At 55.9% G+C, this 20,330-nt stretch overlaps 6 protein-coding genes across 6 annotated transcripts; 2 read left to right on the plus strand and 4 right to left on the minus strand.

Moving 5' to 3' along the window:
• Positions 1-161: 161 nt before the first annotated feature.
• J7T55_014620 (uncharacterized protein) lies at positions 162-2,964 on the minus strand (the record flags this gene model as incomplete). The annotated part of the gene is made up of 6 exons (XM_053142635.1): positions 162-491; positions 578-1,023; positions 1,081-1,223; positions 1,277-1,339; positions 1,399-2,017; positions 2,073-2,964. 6 exons carry the CDS (start codon positions 2,962-2,964, stop codon positions 162-164), a joined length of 2,493 nt encoding a protein of 830 aa, XP_052994807.1.
• A 4,159-nt stretch (positions 2,965-7,123) lies between these two features.
• On the minus strand, positions 7,124-9,335 carry J7T55_014621 (uncharacterized protein; the record flags this gene model as incomplete). Its single annotated transcript, XM_053142636.1, has 3 exons — positions 7,124-7,791; positions 7,907-7,980; positions 8,086-9,335. The coding sequence occupies 3 exons, from the start codon at positions 9,333-9,335 to the stop codon at positions 7,124-7,126; spliced, it is 1,992 nt and encodes a 663-aa protein (XP_052994808.1).
• Positions 9,336-10,934: 1,599 nt separating this feature from the next.
• Positions 10,935-12,548, plus strand: J7T55_014622 (uncharacterized protein; the record flags this gene model as incomplete). Its single annotated transcript, XM_053142638.1, has 1 exon — positions 10,935-12,548. The coding sequence occupies one exon, from the start codon at positions 10,935-10,937 to the stop codon at positions 12,546-12,548; it is 1,614 nt and encodes a 537-aa protein (XP_052994809.1).
• Positions 12,549-12,912: 364 nt separating this feature from the next.
• J7T55_014623 (aspartyl protease) lies at positions 12,913-15,675 on the minus strand (the record flags this gene model as incomplete). The annotated part of the gene is made up of 6 exons (XM_053142639.1): positions 12,913-13,619; positions 13,708-14,300; positions 14,377-14,531; positions 14,827-14,930; positions 15,355-15,424; positions 15,610-15,675. 6 exons carry the CDS (start codon positions 15,673-15,675, stop codon positions 12,913-12,915), a joined length of 1,695 nt encoding a protein of 564 aa, XP_052994810.1.
• A 1,649-nt stretch (positions 15,676-17,324) lies between these two features.
• On the plus strand, positions 17,325-18,297 carry J7T55_014624 (polyamine acetyltransferase; the record flags this gene model as incomplete). Its single annotated transcript, XM_053142640.1, has 3 exons — positions 17,325-17,597; positions 17,672-18,079; positions 18,154-18,297. 3 exons carry the CDS (start codon positions 17,325-17,327, stop codon positions 18,295-18,297), a joined length of 825 nt encoding a protein of 274 aa, XP_052994811.1.
• A 295-nt stretch (positions 18,298-18,592) lies between these two features.
• On the minus strand, positions 18,593-19,303 carry J7T55_014625 (orotate phosphoribosyltransferase; the record flags this gene model as incomplete). Its single annotated transcript, XM_053142641.1, has 1 exon — positions 18,593-19,303. The coding sequence occupies one exon, from the start codon at positions 19,301-19,303 to the stop codon at positions 18,593-18,595; it is 711 nt and encodes a 236-aa protein (XP_052994812.1).
• Positions 19,304-20,330: the final 1,027 nt, after the last annotated feature.

Here is a 20,330-nt window from a genome sequence, read left to right on the forward strand (position 1 = left end):
AATGGTATTCCCACTTGGAGAGCCATCAAATAACCCACCAGGTCTCAAGACCACCGCCTGTTTCCATCCTGCACACGCTTGTATAATTCCCAGTGCGTACAAGTAAATGATCGAGTGACAGGCTCAAGTCAGGCAATGTATACAAGCTCGAACCCTTTGTTTCAGTCCTCCAAAGTCAATCTCTCCATGTCGTCCTCAACACTGAGCAATCCAAACGCAACGTGCGCCCGGTCCGACCTCTGCAGGACCGGCCTGTTATGCCCTTCGTCAACCTCCTGGATCCGCTCGTCAAGCCTGCGTGTCGTCCAGCCCTGCCGGAGCGCATCGGACTCGGACTCGGGCTCGTACACCGGCGCAACACCCATGGCTGCGGCTTTGCGCCAGGCCCCCTCACAGCCGCTGGCGATCTGGTCCCCCGTCTGCCACCCGGTGTGCCGAGTGATCTGGTGGAGCAATCTAATCGCCCACTGTCTCTGAAGCTTCCCTCGGTACTGCGTTGAGATAGGTCAGCACTTTTGTCATGATGTGTGAGATATCATGTACGAGAGGCTGGGCACATGGGTGAGATTGGTCATACCTGAACAGCGCCAACAAAGATGGGAAAGCAACACTCGATCAGCGCGGAGGACTGGAGCGTGCTGACCACGCTATCCACGGACAGGCCGTCAGCCACGCCGGCCGCGATCCGTCCAATCTCGTCGGCATATGGGTCTGTCTCCTTGGCAATCATGTGCGCCGCCACCATCGCGAACGGCGGCATGCTCGGGTGGGCACGGTGCAGTATTACCAAGCCCATGTAGAAGTTCATCCAGATGCCGGCGATAGCGTACGCATGGTACTTCAAGGTGGGACCAAAAGGCGAGTCCTTGGGCGGTTTAGACTGATCGGGGTCGAAATCTGGCCCAAGGATACTCTTGAAAAGCTGGAACGCTTGCATGATGTCGCTCCACTCCTCGAGAGCCTTCTGTGTGCTTGTCTCCAGGTCGACGGCATTGAGGATCTGTTCGGCCGATGGGAAAGACTCTTTCGGGGGGCTGAGGCCTCTGGGCAATTCTATACTACCTCGCCCGGGGAACATACCGGCGAAAAGCGGGGGCGAGGTTTGTCCTCTTGGGCTTGCGCCAGTCTCTTGTTCTCTGGCCTTCCGTTTGCGTGGCAAATCGTTGGCCACGAAGTTGGATAGTCGACTCAGAACGAGAAGGAGATGATCGAAGGTGCCATATCTGCAGTCAGTGTCAGCTGGCACACGCAAATACCAGTAATAAAGGACCCTTACACCTGAGAGATCCTGTTTATCGGCGCTCGTGGTGGACATTGCGTCCACAGATCAATCTCCATACTGTTTTCTTGTCAGCTCGTTCCTCAAGTCAACACAAGCTGCGGCGCCTGAGGACCTACAATAACTTTGAAGCTCCCAGCGTGCTCTGGTATACATCCATTTTGCAGAACCACCAGTATAGATCCATCATAAGTTTATAACTTTTAATGTCGCGATTGGTACATTGCCTCGTCTTTGAATTGGCGGCCGACTCGTTGGAATCGTCCACAAAGTTTACAGGCCGCCCCGTCAGGCGGCTCACCAGGCCTAGGTCGATATCTGCGACTTCGTGGCTCGGGCTGCTCATATGTTGGAAGAAAGTACCGTATTGATTCTGAGCCTGAGTCTTTGCGAAACGCCGACGATTTTTCTGGTGAATTGCCAATATTTGTCTGCTCAGCTCTCGAAAAGGTGTCTCTTTGATGAGCTGCCGTGCCCCAAGCATGTGCGTACACCACTTCTCGTGATTGCTGCTCCAGACTTCGTAGAAGCCTAGGAGAAGCGTAGCAGCCAGGGTAGCTGGCTCGGCTCTTCTAATCGCACTTTGGTAGTTCTTGGAGCTCCTACGGGTGCACAAGCCATAGTGCAGCCACGATGCCGTTGGAACGTCACCATTCAACACAGCCATTTGTAGACTTCCTATGGCAAGTATTGCTTGAAGAAGTGCCGGATGTTGTAGAGACGCAGAAGGCAGGATATCTGCAAGGATCAGCCGTGCGATCTTGACAAGCGACCCCAGGAAATGCCTACTCACACGTCCATATGTGGCGATGAGGCTCGGGGACAGCTGTGCCCGAGAACGTCCGCGACGGGTCGGCCGAGTTGCGCTCGTACATGGATAAAGATGGGGCCGTCGTCTTCATAAAATATTGAAAAATTCGATATGTCTGCGGATCGTTCAGGGGTGTATCCATGGGAGAGGCTAAGTAGTTGGCCAGTATATTATCGCCAGAAAGTCCATAGTAAGGACGCATCTGTGTGCCATACAGATCAAGCGAACGATCTTCTATCATGAATCCAGGGGCTTCAATGGAGTTGCTGGGCGACTGTCCGTCCTCTCCTATCACGACGAATGGCGCTTCCTCTTCTTCCAGTAGCCAGGGCTCTGCTTTGATGTCTCTCACGTCAAGCTTGAGAGAAGAGGGTTGGGAGAAGGGCGGTGATATTGGTAACGTTGGCGAGTTATCTAACCTCTCCATGCTGGCATAACTAGCAACTCGAGGAGCCAGCGGTGCAGAGTTCGATGGCAGTGGTTGGATTGGTGACTGTGGTGGATTATAGAAGTCGAAAACGTCTGACTGGTTCATCTGAACAGGAGAGTCCAACAAAGCATTAGATTGCTGAGCGAAGAAGTGGTCAGGGGATATCTGGCCCATGTAGTACTGCGGATGATGGACGCCCAAGCCGAGCGCGGTCGTTGAATTGGCTCTTGGGAGAGCACCGGGATATGGTCCTAGGTATTGATAGTGCTCAGTGCTTCCAAATTCCAGACTAGGAGGTTTTGGAGCGATGAATGGAAGAGGTCCTTGTGATGACGAGGACGCTTTGGCATGCGTCGATGACAGCTGGGCATTGACGAGTGCTTCGGTCGGGTCCGGATGATAATGAGGTATCGGCCCAAAGGGGCCTCCGGGAAGCGCACCCATAGGGTTTTTGAAAACAACACGCGTGTTGTAGCCTTCGCATTGTCGCTTCGATTTAATACAATTCTGACAAATGGGCTTTCCTTCATCACACTTGATGCGGCGCTTTCGGCATGCTGGTCGGCGTCAGTTTCAACATATCTTAACGAGGAATGTACTGTGATGAAAGGGGAGGAAGGGAACGTACTCAGACATCCAGTCTTTGTCCGCTTCCTAATATTGGCCTTTTTGGGGGGTGAGGGATCATTATTTTCCATCGCTGGTGACATCTCTCGAGGTCTGAAATCGTCCGCCGGAGTACCCTCAGGCACTACCGCAACTGAATCCATCCTCGTTGACAGGGATCCCAGAGATTCGCAATAGCAGAGAAATTTGTTGCTTTGTTGATACGTGACCGTTGTATTCGAGGTAGTGTGAGAGCCCGAAGCCTTCTCGCATTGTCGTCCGACGTTCGGGAATCAAAGTAGACTGTGTTGCCACCCAGCGCGAATCCGCCACGGGGGAGGGGGCAAAGAGCCAGAAATGACCCAAGCCTGAGTCTTCGAAGAACACAGGCTTCAAATTTCTGGTTGTGTGATTTCAGAACAGTCAAGCAGAGCAGCGATACGCAGGAGGGAGGAGGAGGAGCAAGACAGTCCAACTAAGTTCCGCCGTTGTGCGCAGTTACGGGGAGGGAGCTAGGAAGGTAAGAGTGCAGGGCCCGAAGGATATGGGCAGACCAGAACGGTATATAAAGCTGCTCAACAGAGCCAACTGAAACAAGCCAGTGTAACTCGAGTGTTACTTGCAGGTGCCGGTGGAGGCGAGAGTGGTTGGCCGCTGCTCTTGTCGTACTCTGATGCCTTGTGTGGGATATAGACCTGGGAAAGGACAGCCAAGTCCACTATCTGTTGGCCGGTCCAGATTCAGTTTGCCATAGGCTATCTTGTCAGTCTTGCCTTCTTCTGCGGGATGAAGTTCAGGAAGAGGAACGCGAAGGCGATGGTAGCGTCGCGTGGGACAGAAACACAAGACACAACAGCGTCTCCCCACACCACAGCCGCGGAAGCCGTACCAGCGTGGGATCAGGGTCAGTCGAGCGTCGAAGGCTTATCAGGCGAAGAGCTCCCAGGGAGGAGGGAGACGCGCAACACCTCGTGCCGAGTGTTTATGAAGAAGTGTAGTGTTCATGCAGAGGGTCGAGTCGAGCTCGAGTACACGAATGTCCTGTGATACGCACGCTCTGGGGCCTTGATCAAGACCTGATAGTTTGAGGGGTGTTGCAAGTAACAAAATCCTGAAGGCTGAGTGTTAAGGCAACATCAAGGCGAGCACGACTGACATCTATATACCCAAACGGCCCCCAAGCTCGGGCTGCTCCTTTTGGTCCGGGCTCTACGACACGAGTCCACCCCAACAATCCAGAGCCACCTTTGGACTACAGAGCTCATCGAACATGTACAGTCTTGACAGAGACAGGCATCCAATGAAGGACAGACGTCCGAGGGAGGGAACGGCGTGGTGCTAGGACCAGGGAGCCGGAGGAATTAACCAAGATGATGCATGGACAGAGGAGACACGAGACAGAAGACAGGGACCATGGATGGAGCTGAGAAGGACAAGGAGACCGGGAGGGAAAGATGAGGTATCTCTCTCGGCCCTGGTCTTGGGAGGAGCTTGCTCAGACGGCGGGAGTGCACATTTGCTCGAAGCCATTGTCGGAGCTGAAGCAGACGGCGAGAGGAATATGCACACCGCATTGTCCCCGTCGAGTGTCTGGGCGGACCGGCTAGTCAGAGCAGATGATGTCCTAGAGACGGACTTGTGCGCCCACGACGGCCAGCAACAGGGCAGAGCAGGTGTCGGTGTGCGCCGCAGCTCCCTGCGTGGCAGTACATATCGCGCCGGATACCTACGTGTGCCTCTGGATGTCGACCATCCTAGAAGGTTTTAGAGGCTCTCCTGTGCCGCGGGCTAGATTGGGGACTGGCACAAACCTTGTCGGACGAAGGCATCTAGAAGCAGGCCCAGTCGGGCAAAGGATGAGCAGGGCGGGTAGCAGCGAGGTGAGGGCCGGCCTCTGGCTGGCCTCGACGGGCGACTGAGAAGCTAGGTGCGGTGGCCAATGGCTGGTGGCATTGTGATGCATCGATGTTCCACGACGGAGGCTGCTGTGTGACGCAAACCACCGAATGTGGCAGCCAGAGATCTAGGGATCTGTCTCGTTGTTGCGTTGGCGCTGCGTTGCGTTGCGCTGGCGTGGGGAAGGAGGGTGAAGACGGAGGAGGCCCCCCCTTTTCCCCTTCCTCCTCCCCCGTTCAAACCCTGACAACCCTCGAAACCAGAGGCAACCTGTGGGAGAATCAGTGAGTGAACGCGACTCACAAGGAGCTTAGGATGTTTGTTGTCTTGACATCCATCCCTTGCAGATGCCACACAGACTCACATGTAAAGCAAGGAAGGATTCATTGCATATTGTGGCGTCGCCTCTACAACCAACGTGAAAAGTATGCCATCGACGGCGCTTGCTAGGGCCAATCTGGGCATGGTCTGAACTTGACAGGAGCGAGCGGGAACAACGGAACCGGCCGTTTCGATGCGGACTTGACAGGCCGCCCACTCTTGGACTATACTCCCGACATTCCCTATAGCTCCTCCTGTTCTCGCAGATACATCGGTACCTGGCTATTTCGAGGTGTGATCATCCAGGCTGCCAGGCTTCGTTTCCAGAACGCCCACTAAAGTGCTCAAGCAGACGGTTGTCGCGGCTGTCGAGGCTTCGATTAGTAAATTCAGACGCGCATGCTCTGACTACCGCTCGCCTTGGACGCAGCCTTCGAACAGCCCCGTCGCGCTTAGTACTACACCGGCGCGTCGAGATTACTCACTCAGCTCTCCCCTCCGGCCCTCTCTCCTGGCTGTGATATACCTGACCATCAAAGACTTGCCAACAGAAGGGGATTCCGCACTCCAGGCAAAAGTAAGACCGCCAGTGCTTCATCGGACAATTTCTGACCTCGAGACTCGGCGGGTTCCGAAGCCCGCCCACAGAGCACACGGACTGAAGTTCAGACATGCCCCCTTCCCAACGGTCGATCCGCTAGGTCAGGACGGCTCGTGTGGCATTGGACGGCCCGATGACACTGACGCATGCCAACAGCATCTCCCGTGCGTCCCTAAGGCAACCCCCGGGCCCTTGACGACGTGCTCCTCAAGAGCTCGCGGTCGGGATGGGCTCTCTCAGCCCTCACACGGGGCAGCTTGGCTCATCTCGTGCTCCAGAATGCAGACGGGGACGCGTCCTCTGGTCGAAATGGGCCCATGAGCTCCAGAATGCTCCTCATGCCAGGTACTGATAGCTCTCACGAGCTTGGGCACGGGGTCTCACAGTCTGGCCATTCGGCTTGGTTCCTGAAGCAGCCTCAACTTGTTAGTTGCCAACGTGATAGGCCGGTGTTAGCTGAATGGCCTCAAGGGGCTCTTCTCTCTAGACTCCGGCTCCTCATCGTGACGAGGCCCGTTGGACATTACGGTTACGGCCGGTCCTGTCCCACGTCGGCCACCTCATCAAAGTCCTGCATCACCCAGAATGCTCAGATGCTTGTCAATCTCACCAGGGGTCTCCGAACGGCAGTTGGGAGATAGCGTAACCTGGGGAGGATGCAAACTTCAAGCCACAATGTGACTCTACGTCCGCAACTAGCGGTAGCCTCCATCTAGTTCCCCCCTTCATCCCCCTACTCCAGCCAACCCACTCCAACAATGACATTCTCTTGACAACTGCGCCGTTGAGCCGCCGTTGCTCGTGTATCCATGAGCTACTTAGTTAGCTCCGGAGGAAGCCCGAGCTCTCGGACCGCCTTCTTTTTAAGTTTTTCTCCTCGCTTGGCCGGCCTCTTTCTGACGATCTGCTTATTGCCCGCCCGAAGGAAGAGGGAGGAGATTCCACACCGAAGCCGGAGTCAACACATATCATAGGATATGGGTGGATGTCGCCCGCTCGTTCCACGGCGCCGGCCGAAGACCATAACTCCACTGGCCGGATGTAACGACTCCGGGGACTAGTCCAGAGCTTGTAATCTCATACCACAGACAGGGCATTCACGCTGGACGTAAACAAGCCAATATGAGCTGTGTTCGTTCATTTCATCGAGATTTGTTCCCATTCGGAGCTACCTCGTGATTACGTGGAATAAGTCCACCTGCCACCGCCTACCCCTGTGGCGATTCCACCAGACAAGGCGACCGACTCTCCGTTGTCGCTTGTCAGAGATCCCTCCGTGCCCTGCGGCAGGATGACATCCCCCGTCGTCCCAGCGGGAGCCTCGAAGCTGAAGCTTGTGATGGCCCCACTGCTGTCCGCCCCCAAGTCGACAGCAAAGCTCCCCAGCGTCGTGCTCATGCCTGAGCTCACGGCGGTAAGACCACCTGCCAAGGGCTCGATCCTCCATGTCTGGCCCAAGGCAGCCGTCAGGTGGATCCCCGCTACGTAGCGGCTCAGCAGGCTCGTTGGCGCCGAGCTCCAGCCGTGAGCGTGGCTGATCCTGGGGTCGTTGCGGTAAGGAGCATACACGAGGCTGCCGTCTGCAGCGTAGCCCTCTATAAACGATGAGTTGGTCATCCTCGGGTCGTCGAGCATGAAGCCCCACTGCAGCCGCATGAGGTCCAGCGCCCCTCCCGCATTGCCTCCTACGAAGTGCGCCTCGAGCTCGAACCCCGTGGCGAATGGCGAGATGGTCGCCGGCGTGGAGTTTACCTCTGGTGCGGGTGCGCCGTAGGTGCCCCAGCGACCCTGGAGGTTGCTGATAATAGAAGCCTTTTGCGCGTCGCTCTCTGTGAGGTTCCCGAGCACTGGATCAAGGTTAGTAATTGCTTCGCCCCCATCTTGAGGAAAGCTTCTAAGATAGCATATGTGCTAAAGGCTAATAATCAAACTTAACGCGGTTGTTAATCAAACTTAACGTACCAGCAAAGCTATTGCCATCCTGAGGGGTCAGACTCGTATTTTCGTTATCTGTAAAGAGCCCGAGTCCCTCATTCCTGTGAGGTTATTAGTCGTCAATCATGCAGCCTCAAGAAATATTTCAGAAGTACTTTCCGAGGGGTGACATAGTGCAATATAGAAGAGAATAAGTTTGTACGTACCAGAGAAGGTTATTGGCAGCCTCCTTTATTCCGGCCGCAGCAGTCTGATATGATGACACGGTAGCGTCGTCCCCCAGCACACCTGCGAGTTCAATCCCAAGATTGATGGTATAGTACAGAATCGCGTTGGCCTCGATGTTGTGGCCTCCCATGCCGGCTCTGAGCCAGTCCGCACCGGCAGTTACGTTCATCAGACCGCTCGAGTCGACATTGCTGAGCGACCATGCCAAACCGCGCTTGAATTGGTCCCAGTAGCTCTGTAACCAGGCTTGATCTCCAGTAAACCAGTAGTAATTATAAACGCCGATGAGGTTGTGCAGGTGATAGGTGAAACTGGTCTGATTGATTATGTCGACGAAAGGCACCCCGACATAAGGTAGGATGCCCTCGGGTGTCTGGAGGAGAAAGAGGGACTCAACGGAGTTTTTGATAGCATCCATGGCATATGTGCTGTAGGCAACAGACGGTCCGGAAATGAAGATGTCGCCAGGCCAAACGAGAGTGTCTCGCTTCGCACCGTCAACGAGACAACTGGATCCATTCGTGATTGTATAATTGTAGTACCACGGCTGTAGAGGCAGCGGGTTTGACTGAAAAACGTTGACCAGAGCGTTGCCATAATGAGGGTCGATATCGCATAGCTGATTTGTATATGCTCCTGCGTACCAGATCCGGTTGAGGAGCTCATCGTTACTATGGAAGTAGCCGGTGTAACCCTGCAGATCCTGCGTAGGTGACGCTGTGTAGAGCACAGAGAGCCCTGATAGCTCGATATCAGCCGTCCCATTGTTGATCAGGGTGAGGTAGCGGAAACCGCCTCGGGCGTATTCTCTGCCAACCGTATAAGTCCCCTGGCCTCCGCCCACGGAGAGCGGGATGGGCGCATCAAGCCCACTATCCGAAACTGCGTCGCTGCCGTAGCTGCTGACCCAGAGACTGGACTCAGAAAAGGTCAACCAAATAGCAGCATTCGGGTCGGCGGAGTCTGGCGCAGTCAGCGAGACTTGGCCAGCGATGTTCTTCCCAAAGTCTAGTGTCACAGACGAGTTCTGTCCGCCTTGGCTGCCCGAGAAGGTGACAGTCGTGTTGGCCCCGCCAATGAGGCCTTCAGCGTTGTCGACGGTGCCAGCAACTTGGAAAACAGACACCGGATAGACAGTTCTCGAGGCAGGTGCCAAGATGTACTCGCTGTAGGGGATCGCATGCGCAGCCCTTAGCAGCAGTGCGTATGCCAGACTTCTCAAGAACATATTGGGACCAATGAGCCCAGGCTAGGGGCCCGATTGAGCAAATGTGGAGTTGTATGTGTGTGTGAGAGAGAAAGAGAGCTAGTTGGTGTTGAGACAAAGAATGGTGACTACATCCAAGAGCTCCATCCACTTGGGCGATATGAGCAGGGTCCCCAGAAGCATATTGGGATGGCCGTCACATATGTGCTACGGACAGCAAGCATATATATTTCCACGGCCCGCAGCAATCATGGGATGACAACGGAACATGATCACAGCGAGCCAAGATCCTACTCTGAACATGTTCTCGCAATTTCGGGGTGTCAAAGAGCGGTGATGGGGGGTTCGTGCTTGAGCGACTTGACTAGTGGGATGCCCGACATCGAGGATGTCCCATGCCAGGGCCAGCGAGCAGCCAACTACCGAGTCGCGTGGACTACGTCGTGCATAGCGATGACGAGGGAGCGACGGACGACGTCTTAGGGCTGGTATGGCATAGTCCCACTTGGTCCTGCAGCCAGATCCAGGTTTGTGTCTGGTTTGCAGGAGACGGGCGATGCATATCTGGGGAAGGGGAGCATCTGGTGCGGAGAAGGAGGGATTGGGTGTCACCTGCGAAGAGACAGGTCATGGGCTGCCTCGTGGCTTTGAGGGGAAGCCCATGGAGCGGCAAGCTGCTGCGGAGAGGTGCAGATGCAGACGCAGACGCAAGCGCACACGAGATGCGGTGAGGGCTGGAGACCAGACGCTGCCATGTGTAATGAGTCGAGTCGTGGGTGAGGTGGTCGTTGGGTAGGTATGGAGGTGGTTGGTGGTCTAGCAGCTATCCACGAGACTTCAATGGCTGGCTGCACGTTGGTTGGCAACAATCCAGTCAGTCAGAAACTCTATCTCCCGCCAAGATCGGTCATCCGATGTGTAATATGCTTCCGGAGAGATTGGAGTATGTTGTATTGCTGTTTGCTTGGGAGCAGCTCTCCCGGCGCTACTACCGCCCTAGCAGGCTGAGGATTATGGGAGACATTGGGACGTCAGTGGACGTCTAGCCAGCCCGCCAGCCTGTGAGGGAGGAGGGCGCTAGGAGACAGGCCTATGTACAGGGACCAGGATTATAAACATGTCAACATGAGTGCGCAAATACGACCTCGAGGGGTATTAACCCTCACCACAGACCTTGAAGGGCATTTTGCAATGGAACAACTCGGACTTGCTATCGCCCCGAGTGTCTCCAATTCCCCGAGTCCTCCCTGAAATGCCAATATGAGGCATTTCCAATTGTTTATGCGGCCTGTCGATGCCCAGGCAGGGTCACACTGTACCTGCGGAGTCAGTACCTAGGCACTGCTAGGTACGTATTTGTTGTAGTAGTGAAGCTGTGACCCCACTGGGATCCGCGCAGGCCCCGGTAGGTTAAAAAGTGGACCCTGAAATTTTCAACGTTCCTGCTCGGACTTGAGAGAGAGGTTCATAGAAACTCAAAATCAATGAGCCAGGTTCGTCTCATCTCACATCCTTCACCCTCGCATAACGGCAGGCCTTACAGCAGCCACTGTCGCCACTCTCAAGTACACGTGATCACTACTAGATCCCTGGGTAGAGAGCTGGGCGACATCGACCACCATGTTCGCCGTCAAAGGATGGTCTGTCTCGGCAGACAACCTCAAATCTGAGGCGGGGAATGCGCCTGGGATCACGCCGGCCAAGAAGTCCAACAAGAGGAAGAGGGCATCTCAGCCGGAAAATGTCACATCCTCCAACGTCGCCGACATGTGGGAGAAGGTCATCGACCAGAAGGAACAGCCGCCTAAAAAAGCTGCGAAGCCAGCACAGTCTCAGCCTAAGGAGACGGTGAAGCAGGCAGAGAAGGGGAAAAAGCGGCAGAAGCTGAACTCGGATAACGCCAAATCTGAGAAGGGTTCTGAGTCAAAGCAGCAACCCATCGAGGAAGATGCGCACCAGGAACCAGAAATGGCTACCAAGCCTTCCAAGAAGGATAAGAAAGACAAGAAGGACAAGAAGAAGGGAAAAAAGGATAAGCAGACGTCCAAGGAAAAAGACGATACCTCGGAAAGCAGAGAAGCTCCAACCAGCGCAGGGAACAAGCCTTCCAAGGCCGTTGCGCCCGTACCTGCGCCGCAAAAGCTCACTCCCCTGCAAGCCTCGATGAGAGAAAAGCTGATCTCGGCACGGTTCCGCCATCTGAACGAGACCTTGTACACTCGGCCATCATCCGAGGCCTTCAATCTCTTCAAGGAGTCCCCCGAGATGTTCACCGAGTACCACGAGGGCTTCCGCCGGCAGGTCGAGGTGTGGCCGCAGAACCCGGTCGAGAGCTTCCTGGCCGAGATCAGGCAGCGGGCGCGCCAGCGCCACCCGGCAAAGAACCAGCACCGCGGCAACAACAACAAGGGGCATGCGGCCCAGCAGGACGCCAAAGCCGACGCGCAGCCGCTCCCGCGCAACCGCGCGACGAACGTCTGCACCATCGCGGACCTGGGCTGCGGCGACGCGCGCCTGGCGTCGGAGCTGCAGAAGGAGAAGGCGAAGCTCAAGCTCGACGTGCTCAGCTTCGACCTGCACAGCCCGCACCCGCTCGTCACCAAGGCGGACATCGCGAACCTGCCGCTGGCCAACGGGACCGTCGACGTCGCCATCTTCTGCCTCGCGCTGATGGGCACCAACTGGGTCGACTTCGTCGAGGAGGCCTACCGCGTGCTGCGGTGGAAGGGCGAGCTGTGGGTCGCCGAGATCAAGAGCCGGCTCGGCGGCGGCATGAGGAAGGGCGGCGGCGGCGGCGGCGTGGTCGAGCACAGCGTCGGGAACAGGAGGAAGGCGGCGGCGGCCCCGCCACCCAAGAAGGGCGTGGCCAAGAAGGAGGCCGAGGCCGCCAACGAGGCCGCCCTGCTCGTCGAGGTCGACGGCGAGGACGACACGAGGCAGCAGACCGACGTGTCCGCCTTTGTCGAGGTGTTGAACAAGCGGGGCTTCATGCTCCAGGGGCAGGACCAGGGCCGCGGGTCGGACGCCGTCGACCTGAGCAACAAGATGTTCGTCACGATGCGGTTCGTCAAGTCGGCGCCGGCCGTCAAGGGCAAGTGTGCGCAGAAGGAGGAGGACCGGGACAAGCTTAGCGGCAAGCCGGCCTTCCTGAGGAAGCCCAAGTTCATCGACGATGACTCCAAGGATATCAACGAGGCCGCCGTGCTGAAGCCCTGTGTCTACAAGATTCGATGAGCTTAGTTGAGGGCCGGAGTCAGGGCCATCGTATGTTTAGCACAAACAGTAATGCACATCTTTTGCTCGAACCCGGATCTCGTGCGGTCATCATCTATTAAGAGAAGTAGGCCTTCTGCTATCTATGGCAACAAGGTGAGACACCCTTGATCCCTGAAATCCGTGCCATCTACTGTACCACTGTCAGAGTAGTAGTGCCTGGTTCCCATCTTTGCTCGCATGCAACCCTCTGCTATGCACATGCCGTACCGATCGACCGTCCTGTTACACCCTAAAGTCTAAAAAATCCCAAATGCATTCCGTTTCGCCCGTGCTGAACCCCGACTCGTCGACGCCGCCGATATGTGCTTGCTTAGCGGGAGTATTACCCCTGGAAAAGAAGTCCGGCGGCGAACTCGAGGTTACCACCAGTCGCCTCCAGGGCACGTATCGCAGCATCACGTGGAAACCCTAGCTGCATCAACTGCTCAATCGCTTCATTTGGGAACTGAGGCTGTCCTGACGTAGCAGGAGCAGGTGTGGGCGCTGTTGAAGGGGTAGCTGATTGCGGTGGGGCGGACGAAGACGGCCCCGGGGCGCCGGACGACGGGCCAGGCTGAGAAATCGCACCAGACCGCCCTCCGATCGTCGTGCCACCAGGCCCTTTCACTGTTGGCTCCTCCTCCAGAGCTTCCTCGATGTCTTTTGGAATCTCGGCCTCGCCCAGGAAAGGTATCTCGACACCCTGGATGATGAGCTTGTCCTTAGCAAGATCGATGCTCGCCTGGTGCCGCTTGAGCATGTCCAGGCCCAGGAGAAGCTCGACGTTCTTCCCCTCCATGACCGTGAAGCTGCAGGGGAGAAACAAGGACCCTATCTTGATCTGCGCCGAGTGCACCCGACCAACAATCGTGGCGGTACCCACACCCTTAGCTATGCCGGCAAACCGTTTGTCGACCAACCGCATGATGTTGCAAGCCTCGGCGCATTGCGGTGACATGATGGTTGCCTGCGCGCCCGAATCTACCAGGGCCTTGACCTTGTGTCCATTGACCTCGATGTCGACATAGAGCATATGCACCCGGCCAAAAACTGCAGGATGGGTCAGCGCACTAGCCTCACTCGTACTCGCCTGCCGCGGGGATGGTGTGAGGATGCCATGGCGGTCGGTCCACCTCACCTTCTGGATTGTGTTCCATTGCATTCTGTAGATTCTCCATGACCTGCTCCTGCCTGATGATCTCCGCAATCTTTTCCTGGGCCTCGATATCGAAAGGATCCGCGTTCAATGCCGCGATTTGGCGCTGCCGGTCCGCGCGCTCCCGCCGTTCCCGGTCGTAGACGTCTCTGAAGGCCGATGCAAACCGTGCTGGGTCGTCGAGGGCCTGCGCAAGCTGCGGCTGGGTCCTCCGAAGCTCCTCGCGATACTCCGGGGGGCTGCCAAGCAGCTGCAGGCGGACGAGCTCGGGGTCCTGCTCCATGGGTGCTCTCCGCGGCTGCTGCTCCCTGGTAGCAGGCACGCCGGTGCTCCCCCGCATGTCCCTGACGTGGAGTGCCAGCATCTCGCCATCGGCGATCTGGAGCTGCTCCATGGTTTTGGAGTTGTCGCTTATGAGCTGGCCGTTGTGGTAGAGGTGCTGGGCGTTGGGCTCGATGCGGGTCTCGGCGTGGATGGAGCTTCGCAGAGTTTCGAGGGTCATGTCGGGGAAGATGTCGAGGGACAGGAGGTCCTGGTCCTCGGCCTCCGGGTTGTTGATGCTCAGGGTGATCCTCCTGTGCAAGAGACCAGATCAGCTTCAAGGTTGCGGTGGGTGCCGCCTGGTGCAGCCTGGTGCGGAAGAAGCCTTACATGTTGAGTGCTGCGATGATGACGTAGACAGCCGGTGGGTAGTGGTGGGTGTTGGGAGGAGGAGGAGGTGGCGACCAGGAAAAGAATGATGATCGGATTTGTCGCAGTTGAAGAGGGAAGTCGTTGAGAAGGTAAACATTCGTGTTCGTATGGTTCTGAGTTGGGAAACCTTAAGCGGAACGAACCCCCAGGTAGAAGCTCGGAATACGTCAACTGCGAAACTGGCTGGAGGGGCAGCACGGGCTGAGCGGGTCTGGACCCTCGGCTGACTGACAAGACTGACTGGTGTCCAGTGGTGGGGGCGCCCGGGACCTTAAAGTGGCTTCCTGCAGAGACAGCCTTTCGGTTATGGAATGCGCAGGGAGACGGAGACGGAGGCAAGGGACTGATCAGAAAGATGTGATCGCGCCGGACAAAAGAGAAGGTGTGTGTCGGAAATGCTGCAGATACCCGGACGTTGGAGGCACCCAAGATGGTGGTGGTGGCGGCCACGGCGGCGGCGGCGGCGGCGGTGGTGGTGGTGGTGGTTTGGGCGGGCAGGCAGAAGAAGAAGTCTACCTGCTACACCTAGCCCACTGGGCGTGAGAAGGTGTACCTCCCCTGCTCCCCTGTTCTGTAGGCGGGAATCCACCTTGCCTCCTCGCTAGCCTACCAAGCTCCAAGCCTTGCTGAGGGAGTACCCGAGTCCCTGTTGCAGTGCAGCAAGACCTTAGGGAGATGGCGGGTGGATGGACGGGCAGGCAGCTGAATAATCTGCAGTAGGCTGGGTAGGGTAGCCTGGGTAGGGTAGCCCGGGTAGGGACTAGCTAATGGTGACCTACCTGAGCTCGTTGGGTCACCGTTGGGTCACCTCGGACAAAGCTTCCAGGTTCCAGGTGGTTGTGGAGGGCGGGCTTGGAACAACAGAGTTGCCAGATGATCACATCATCACGCAGGTACATGGAAATACGGTTATCACACTCGCCGTATCTGGCCTACATTGCTTTGAAATGCACTGGTAGACACCGGAATGGGCGGTATCCACAGGCGCCGGGGAGTCGGCGGGCTGCTGTGCAATGATGAACAAACTCGGTCAATAAAGCCTGCCGGCACTTGTGCTGTACCTGATGTGGTAAGTCAACCGTGGCTCTGGTCGAGATACGTGAAGTACCTGGCTTGATGCCGCAGCTAGGTATGACATGGGTAGCTATCCCCTCGTCGGGTCATTTCTGTCTCGGTACGGTACCTACATACTGTAGTAGATAGGGCCAGGGAGGAGCTTCCAAGCTTCCAAGCTTCCAAGGTTGGCTGGCCCGGCATTGCTCCAGGAGGGAGTCAGGGTCACTGTTTGGTCTACGGTCTACAGCAAGCTGTACCACCATCAGAAGGGTGCTGCGGCTTCATGCGGCGTGCCGTCCTCCTGCAAGCCATCCATCTAGACTATCTGCATGGGAGAAGTGAATATCATTTATTGGGCCTTGGCCCGGACGGAACCAAGATTCAGTCCATCATAATAAATCACCCTTTACAGGGTGTTAAGTGGCACCTCCCTGCGTATATGAGATAGATACTTGCGCGAGTTATAACCACAAGCACGAGTAGAGCACAAGCAGAGCACAAGTCGTGATGATACACCTGCCGTATGCGGTCGATTGATCAATCAGAATTTGGCGAGCAGCCTCTCAAAACGCAGACAGGCAGAGCAACCCAACACAAGCATCTTCCCCTGCCCGGCCAAGCTGAAAAGTAAATTACAGTAACAGCCCGGTGCCCACAAGGGCTTGCTTCTCTTCTTGCGGCCTTCGTCCCTCCCTCCCTCCCCCCTTGCCAACTAGGTTGGAGCGGGAGAGGAATCGAGGTGGCCTGGGTGGTACTGTAGTCAGTCTAGCCGGCCTATTCGGATTCGGGACCCCTTCCCCACAGATAAAAAGCAACGTGATAGTCTGGTCCTCCGCGCATGCCATAGCAGGCCGTGGTATAGCAGCTGCGCAGTAACCACACAAAATAACCACCACCTCTCCTCACTCATGCAGGCCGGGTTAGGGAGTCTAGGGATTTGTCCAACAACTCCCTCCCAGCATGCAGTCTTAATCTTCAGGGGTCCCGACTGCGCGTGATCATCTAGACCCCACCATCCGCAAGGTAGATGTCCAGTCATTTTACACATTCCCGTCCATGGCCTTGTGGATCCTCTACTAGGGAGTGGTGCCTGACCGTGTCGACTGCCTAGGTTGTCCTCTGCTCGCAAGAGAGCCCCCCAGGCTAGTCAGTCAGTCACTCTGTCAGTCAATGAATGTAGGTATCTATGTCGTCTAGGGCCAAGCTGCCACATACCAAGTTATCTGATACAGGGGAATAGTGCCTTTCTTCACCTGCTGCTGCCCACATCTGGATGTAACACCCACCTCTCCAATGCCTTGCTTCTTTCACCCTGTGTGGCATCTCGACTTGAAAGGCACCCAAGATTCACACCATACAACCGGCCCGGCCCTTCGATCTCTTTCCCGGGGTGCACTTTTTTCACACAATAAGAAGAGGAAGGAAACTCAAGGCGACCTGGGCCTGTCAAATCATCCCACCTCGATCGTTTCCCTTCCCCACCACACCTTGGAAGCTACATAGGTACCCGCTTTCCGGGTTCCACAACGTCTTTTGCCTCGAACACCTCACACCCGCCTCGTGAATACGTCAAGCAAGGTCGAGATACTTTAACTAGCTGTCTCACCTTGACGACTGTGTCGATCCCTTCTCTCTCCCTCTCGTTGAAATTTCTCCAGCATCAGCCCCTTCTTTCGTTCACCGTGTTACGACACTGTCTGCTGCTCAAGCTCAAGCTCCACGGCCTCGGTCTAGCTGGTCACGAGTCCAACAGACCTCAGACAGGACCACCTCGCCGAATCTGGAAGCCGCAGCCCCATTTTGACCTCACCTGGAGATAACTGTGCTGTGGAACTGCAGCAGTTGCGGACATGGCCTCAGGCAAGCAACCAGACGACCAGTTCGACGACGCCATCGACGACGAGGACGATGAGGTCGACGATCAGTTCGCTGAGCTGCAGCGCACCATGAGCGCGAAGCGGCGGGACGATAAGGAGAAGGGTAGGGAGAACCGCATCCAGGAGATCCTGCCGTTCCCCTTCGCGCCAAACATTCGTCCCCTGGGTATTTCCGACCTCCGATCTACTGTCGCGCTCGAGAACGCCGCGTTCTCTGACCCCCAGCACAGAGCGTCGCCCGAAAAGGTTGGCTTGCTTCCCCGCCACTGACATGTACTGAGTATGGCCGTGTTTTATTCTGACGAGCCGCGCATGTGTAGCTTGAGTACCGCCTCACCAAATGCCCCGAGCTGACACTGGGCGTATTCTGCACCGTCGTCCCCGATCTTGCCAGGGACTTCGACATAGAGACGTTCGCGCACGCGCACCCTGTCGAGACCGATCGCGCAGACCAGGCCAAGAGTGTCCTGCTGGCGCACATCATCGCGACCGCCTCTAGCTCCAGCACCGTCCAGGACAGTGACATGGAGATACCCGCTGGCTGGCGGACGTCGCAAGGCAAGCATGTCGAGAAGGGACACCAGGAGGGCGGACGAACGATCTGTGTACACTCACTGGCCGTGTCGCCCAAGCTGCAAGGATGCGGCCTTGGAAAGCTCATCATGAAGTCGTTCCTTCAGCAGATGAAGAGCCTTGGAGCCGAGCGCGTGGCTCTCATCTGCCAAGATGTACGCTTACCATCTGGTTTTACAGAAACTGGAACCCCCTTAGTGGCGGAGAGACATACTGACATTCTGTGCAGTACCTCGTGAGCTACTATGAGCGGTTCGGATTCAAGCACGCAGGCAAGAGCAAGGCTGAGTTCGGTGGAGGCGGTTGGCACGATATGGTCTTCGATTTGGCGGCAACAGCAGCTACGTCGGGACCCGCTCAACAACCCCAGTGATTTCTGCCTTGAAACCGTCTCTAAGGCGGATAAATTCGTCTTGGTACAACTTGACCGTGAGTGCATTGCCGTCAATTCTTTTGGCCGTCGCGCGGATCGCGCGGACAGGCAGGTAGGAGTTACGGATAACGGATCAATTACGATTTGCACAGGCTGCTGGCGAGGCGTTCAGGATGATGGCATCACGTTCGGATTGCGACCCTCTGCTTCTCCATGTTAAGGGATGATAGAAAGGCATCGGAAGATAGAAAAGAAACTTACCTAGCACAAAGCTAGATACAGAGCACGGGCCAGTCTAGTCGCTGGCCTTGTACTTGCTCCGATACTCCTCTATACTCTTGATAGTGTCTGCTGATGCCAAGCTCTTACTCTTGACGCCGTCGATGATGTCGTTAAGAGTGATGATGGCGAAGACAGGAACCCCGAGCTCCTTGCGCAGCTCACCCATGGCGCTGGGCATGGCCTTGGTGTCGTCGCCGTCAGGAGGAGTCAGCTTCTCCATCCGGTCCAGCGCAACCACAATCCCGGCAACTGTGCCTCCCTCCTGGCGGATCTTCTGGATGGCCTCCCTCTTGGCCGTCCCGGCGGTGATGACGTCGTCGATGATCAGAACCCTCTTGCCCTTGAGCGGGGCGCCAACAATGTTGCCGCCCTCCCCATGGTCCTTGGCCTCCTTGCGGTCGAACGAGCACAGCGTGTCGGCGTGGCTGGCAGGGTCGAGCTCGCCGAGCTTCAAGTTCGTCAGGGTCGCGAGTGGAATACCCTTGTAGGCGGGCCCGAAGACGACATCGAAGTCAAAGCCGGGAAACTGCTGCCGTGCCTCAATGATGGCCTTGGCAAACGCTGTTCCGATGGCGCTCTGCAGCTTGGCTGTGTAAAAGTCGCCAGCGTTGAAGAAGTAGGGCGAGATGCGCTTCGACTTGAGCTCAAAGCTGCCGAACTTGAGAACCCCGCCATCCAGGGCCGCTTGAAGGAAGTCGGCCTTGTAAGGTGCAAGTCCAGCCATTGTAGTGTGAGATTGAGGATGTATTAAGGAGAGAGAGACAAAGATGACCCTGATCACACCTTGGAATTCTGAGCTTAGTTTGAATGTTGTGAATAAGCTAGCTACTCCAACGAGGGCAGAAAAACACATCTGGAAACCCCGCAGTCAATAAATCAATCGTAGAAATCATATTGCGGATGAGCAAAGTGGGGCATTTTTTTCATTATCGATAACCGAGTCTATGGGTCCCAGGGGTCCAGCTGTTAGTGTAGGTACTAACATCCTGTAGGTGCTGCAGACTGCTGTCACAGCACACAATCACAGTCTCATAGTGCTCAACTTGATGATGAGCACCCTTCCAATGTCATGGCTTATACTGTGGCACTGGGTATGTGGATGGTTCACTGTGAAGTGATTGCCAGGAAAGGTGTGTACGGAGACAGAGACCGAGATGGCCTATAGATACGGGCGGGAGAGTGAGTGAGATCTGCCGAAGAAGGAATGAAAAAATAATGGACCGTACTGCTTTAACATTATCTTACAAAACATGACTTCGTTCCACAAAGCACCATCCTATAGTTTGATTCCTATCATCGGTTATCCCACAGGTGAGACGGCGCCTTGACCGCTGAACTATAGCTAGGGCTGTTTCCTAATTCAAAAGGTCAGAATTCCAGAACGTATTCTGGAATACAGTGCGGTCTTATACAGCTGTGCCGTCACAACAGGAGGTTGTCGTAGGAAGTTGTCCCATAAGAGGTTATCCGCAGGAAATTACCCACACGAGGTTCTCCATTGAGGGTTACCCATGAGTGGTTATTCATAGGAGACTATCCCATAGGTTATCCCATAGGAGGGAGGTTTTCCCATGGGAGGTTATACCGTATAACGTTATCCCACATGATGCGATCCCACAGTAGGTTATCCAATAGGGTCATCCCATTGCAGGTTGTCCCATAACAGGTTGTGTCAGAGCAGGTTATTCTATAGAAGACTGTCTCATGAAATGTTATCCTATAACAGGTTATCCCACAGCAGATTATCCTAC

Source organism: Diaporthe amygdali (genome assembly GCF_026229845.1).
Source record: "Diaporthe amygdali strain CAA958 chromosome Unknown NODE_11_length_1138210_cov_64_948100, whole genome shotgun sequence".
Taxonomy (NCBI): Eukaryota; Fungi; Ascomycota; class Sordariomycetes; order Diaporthales; family Diaporthaceae; genus Diaporthe; species Diaporthe amygdali.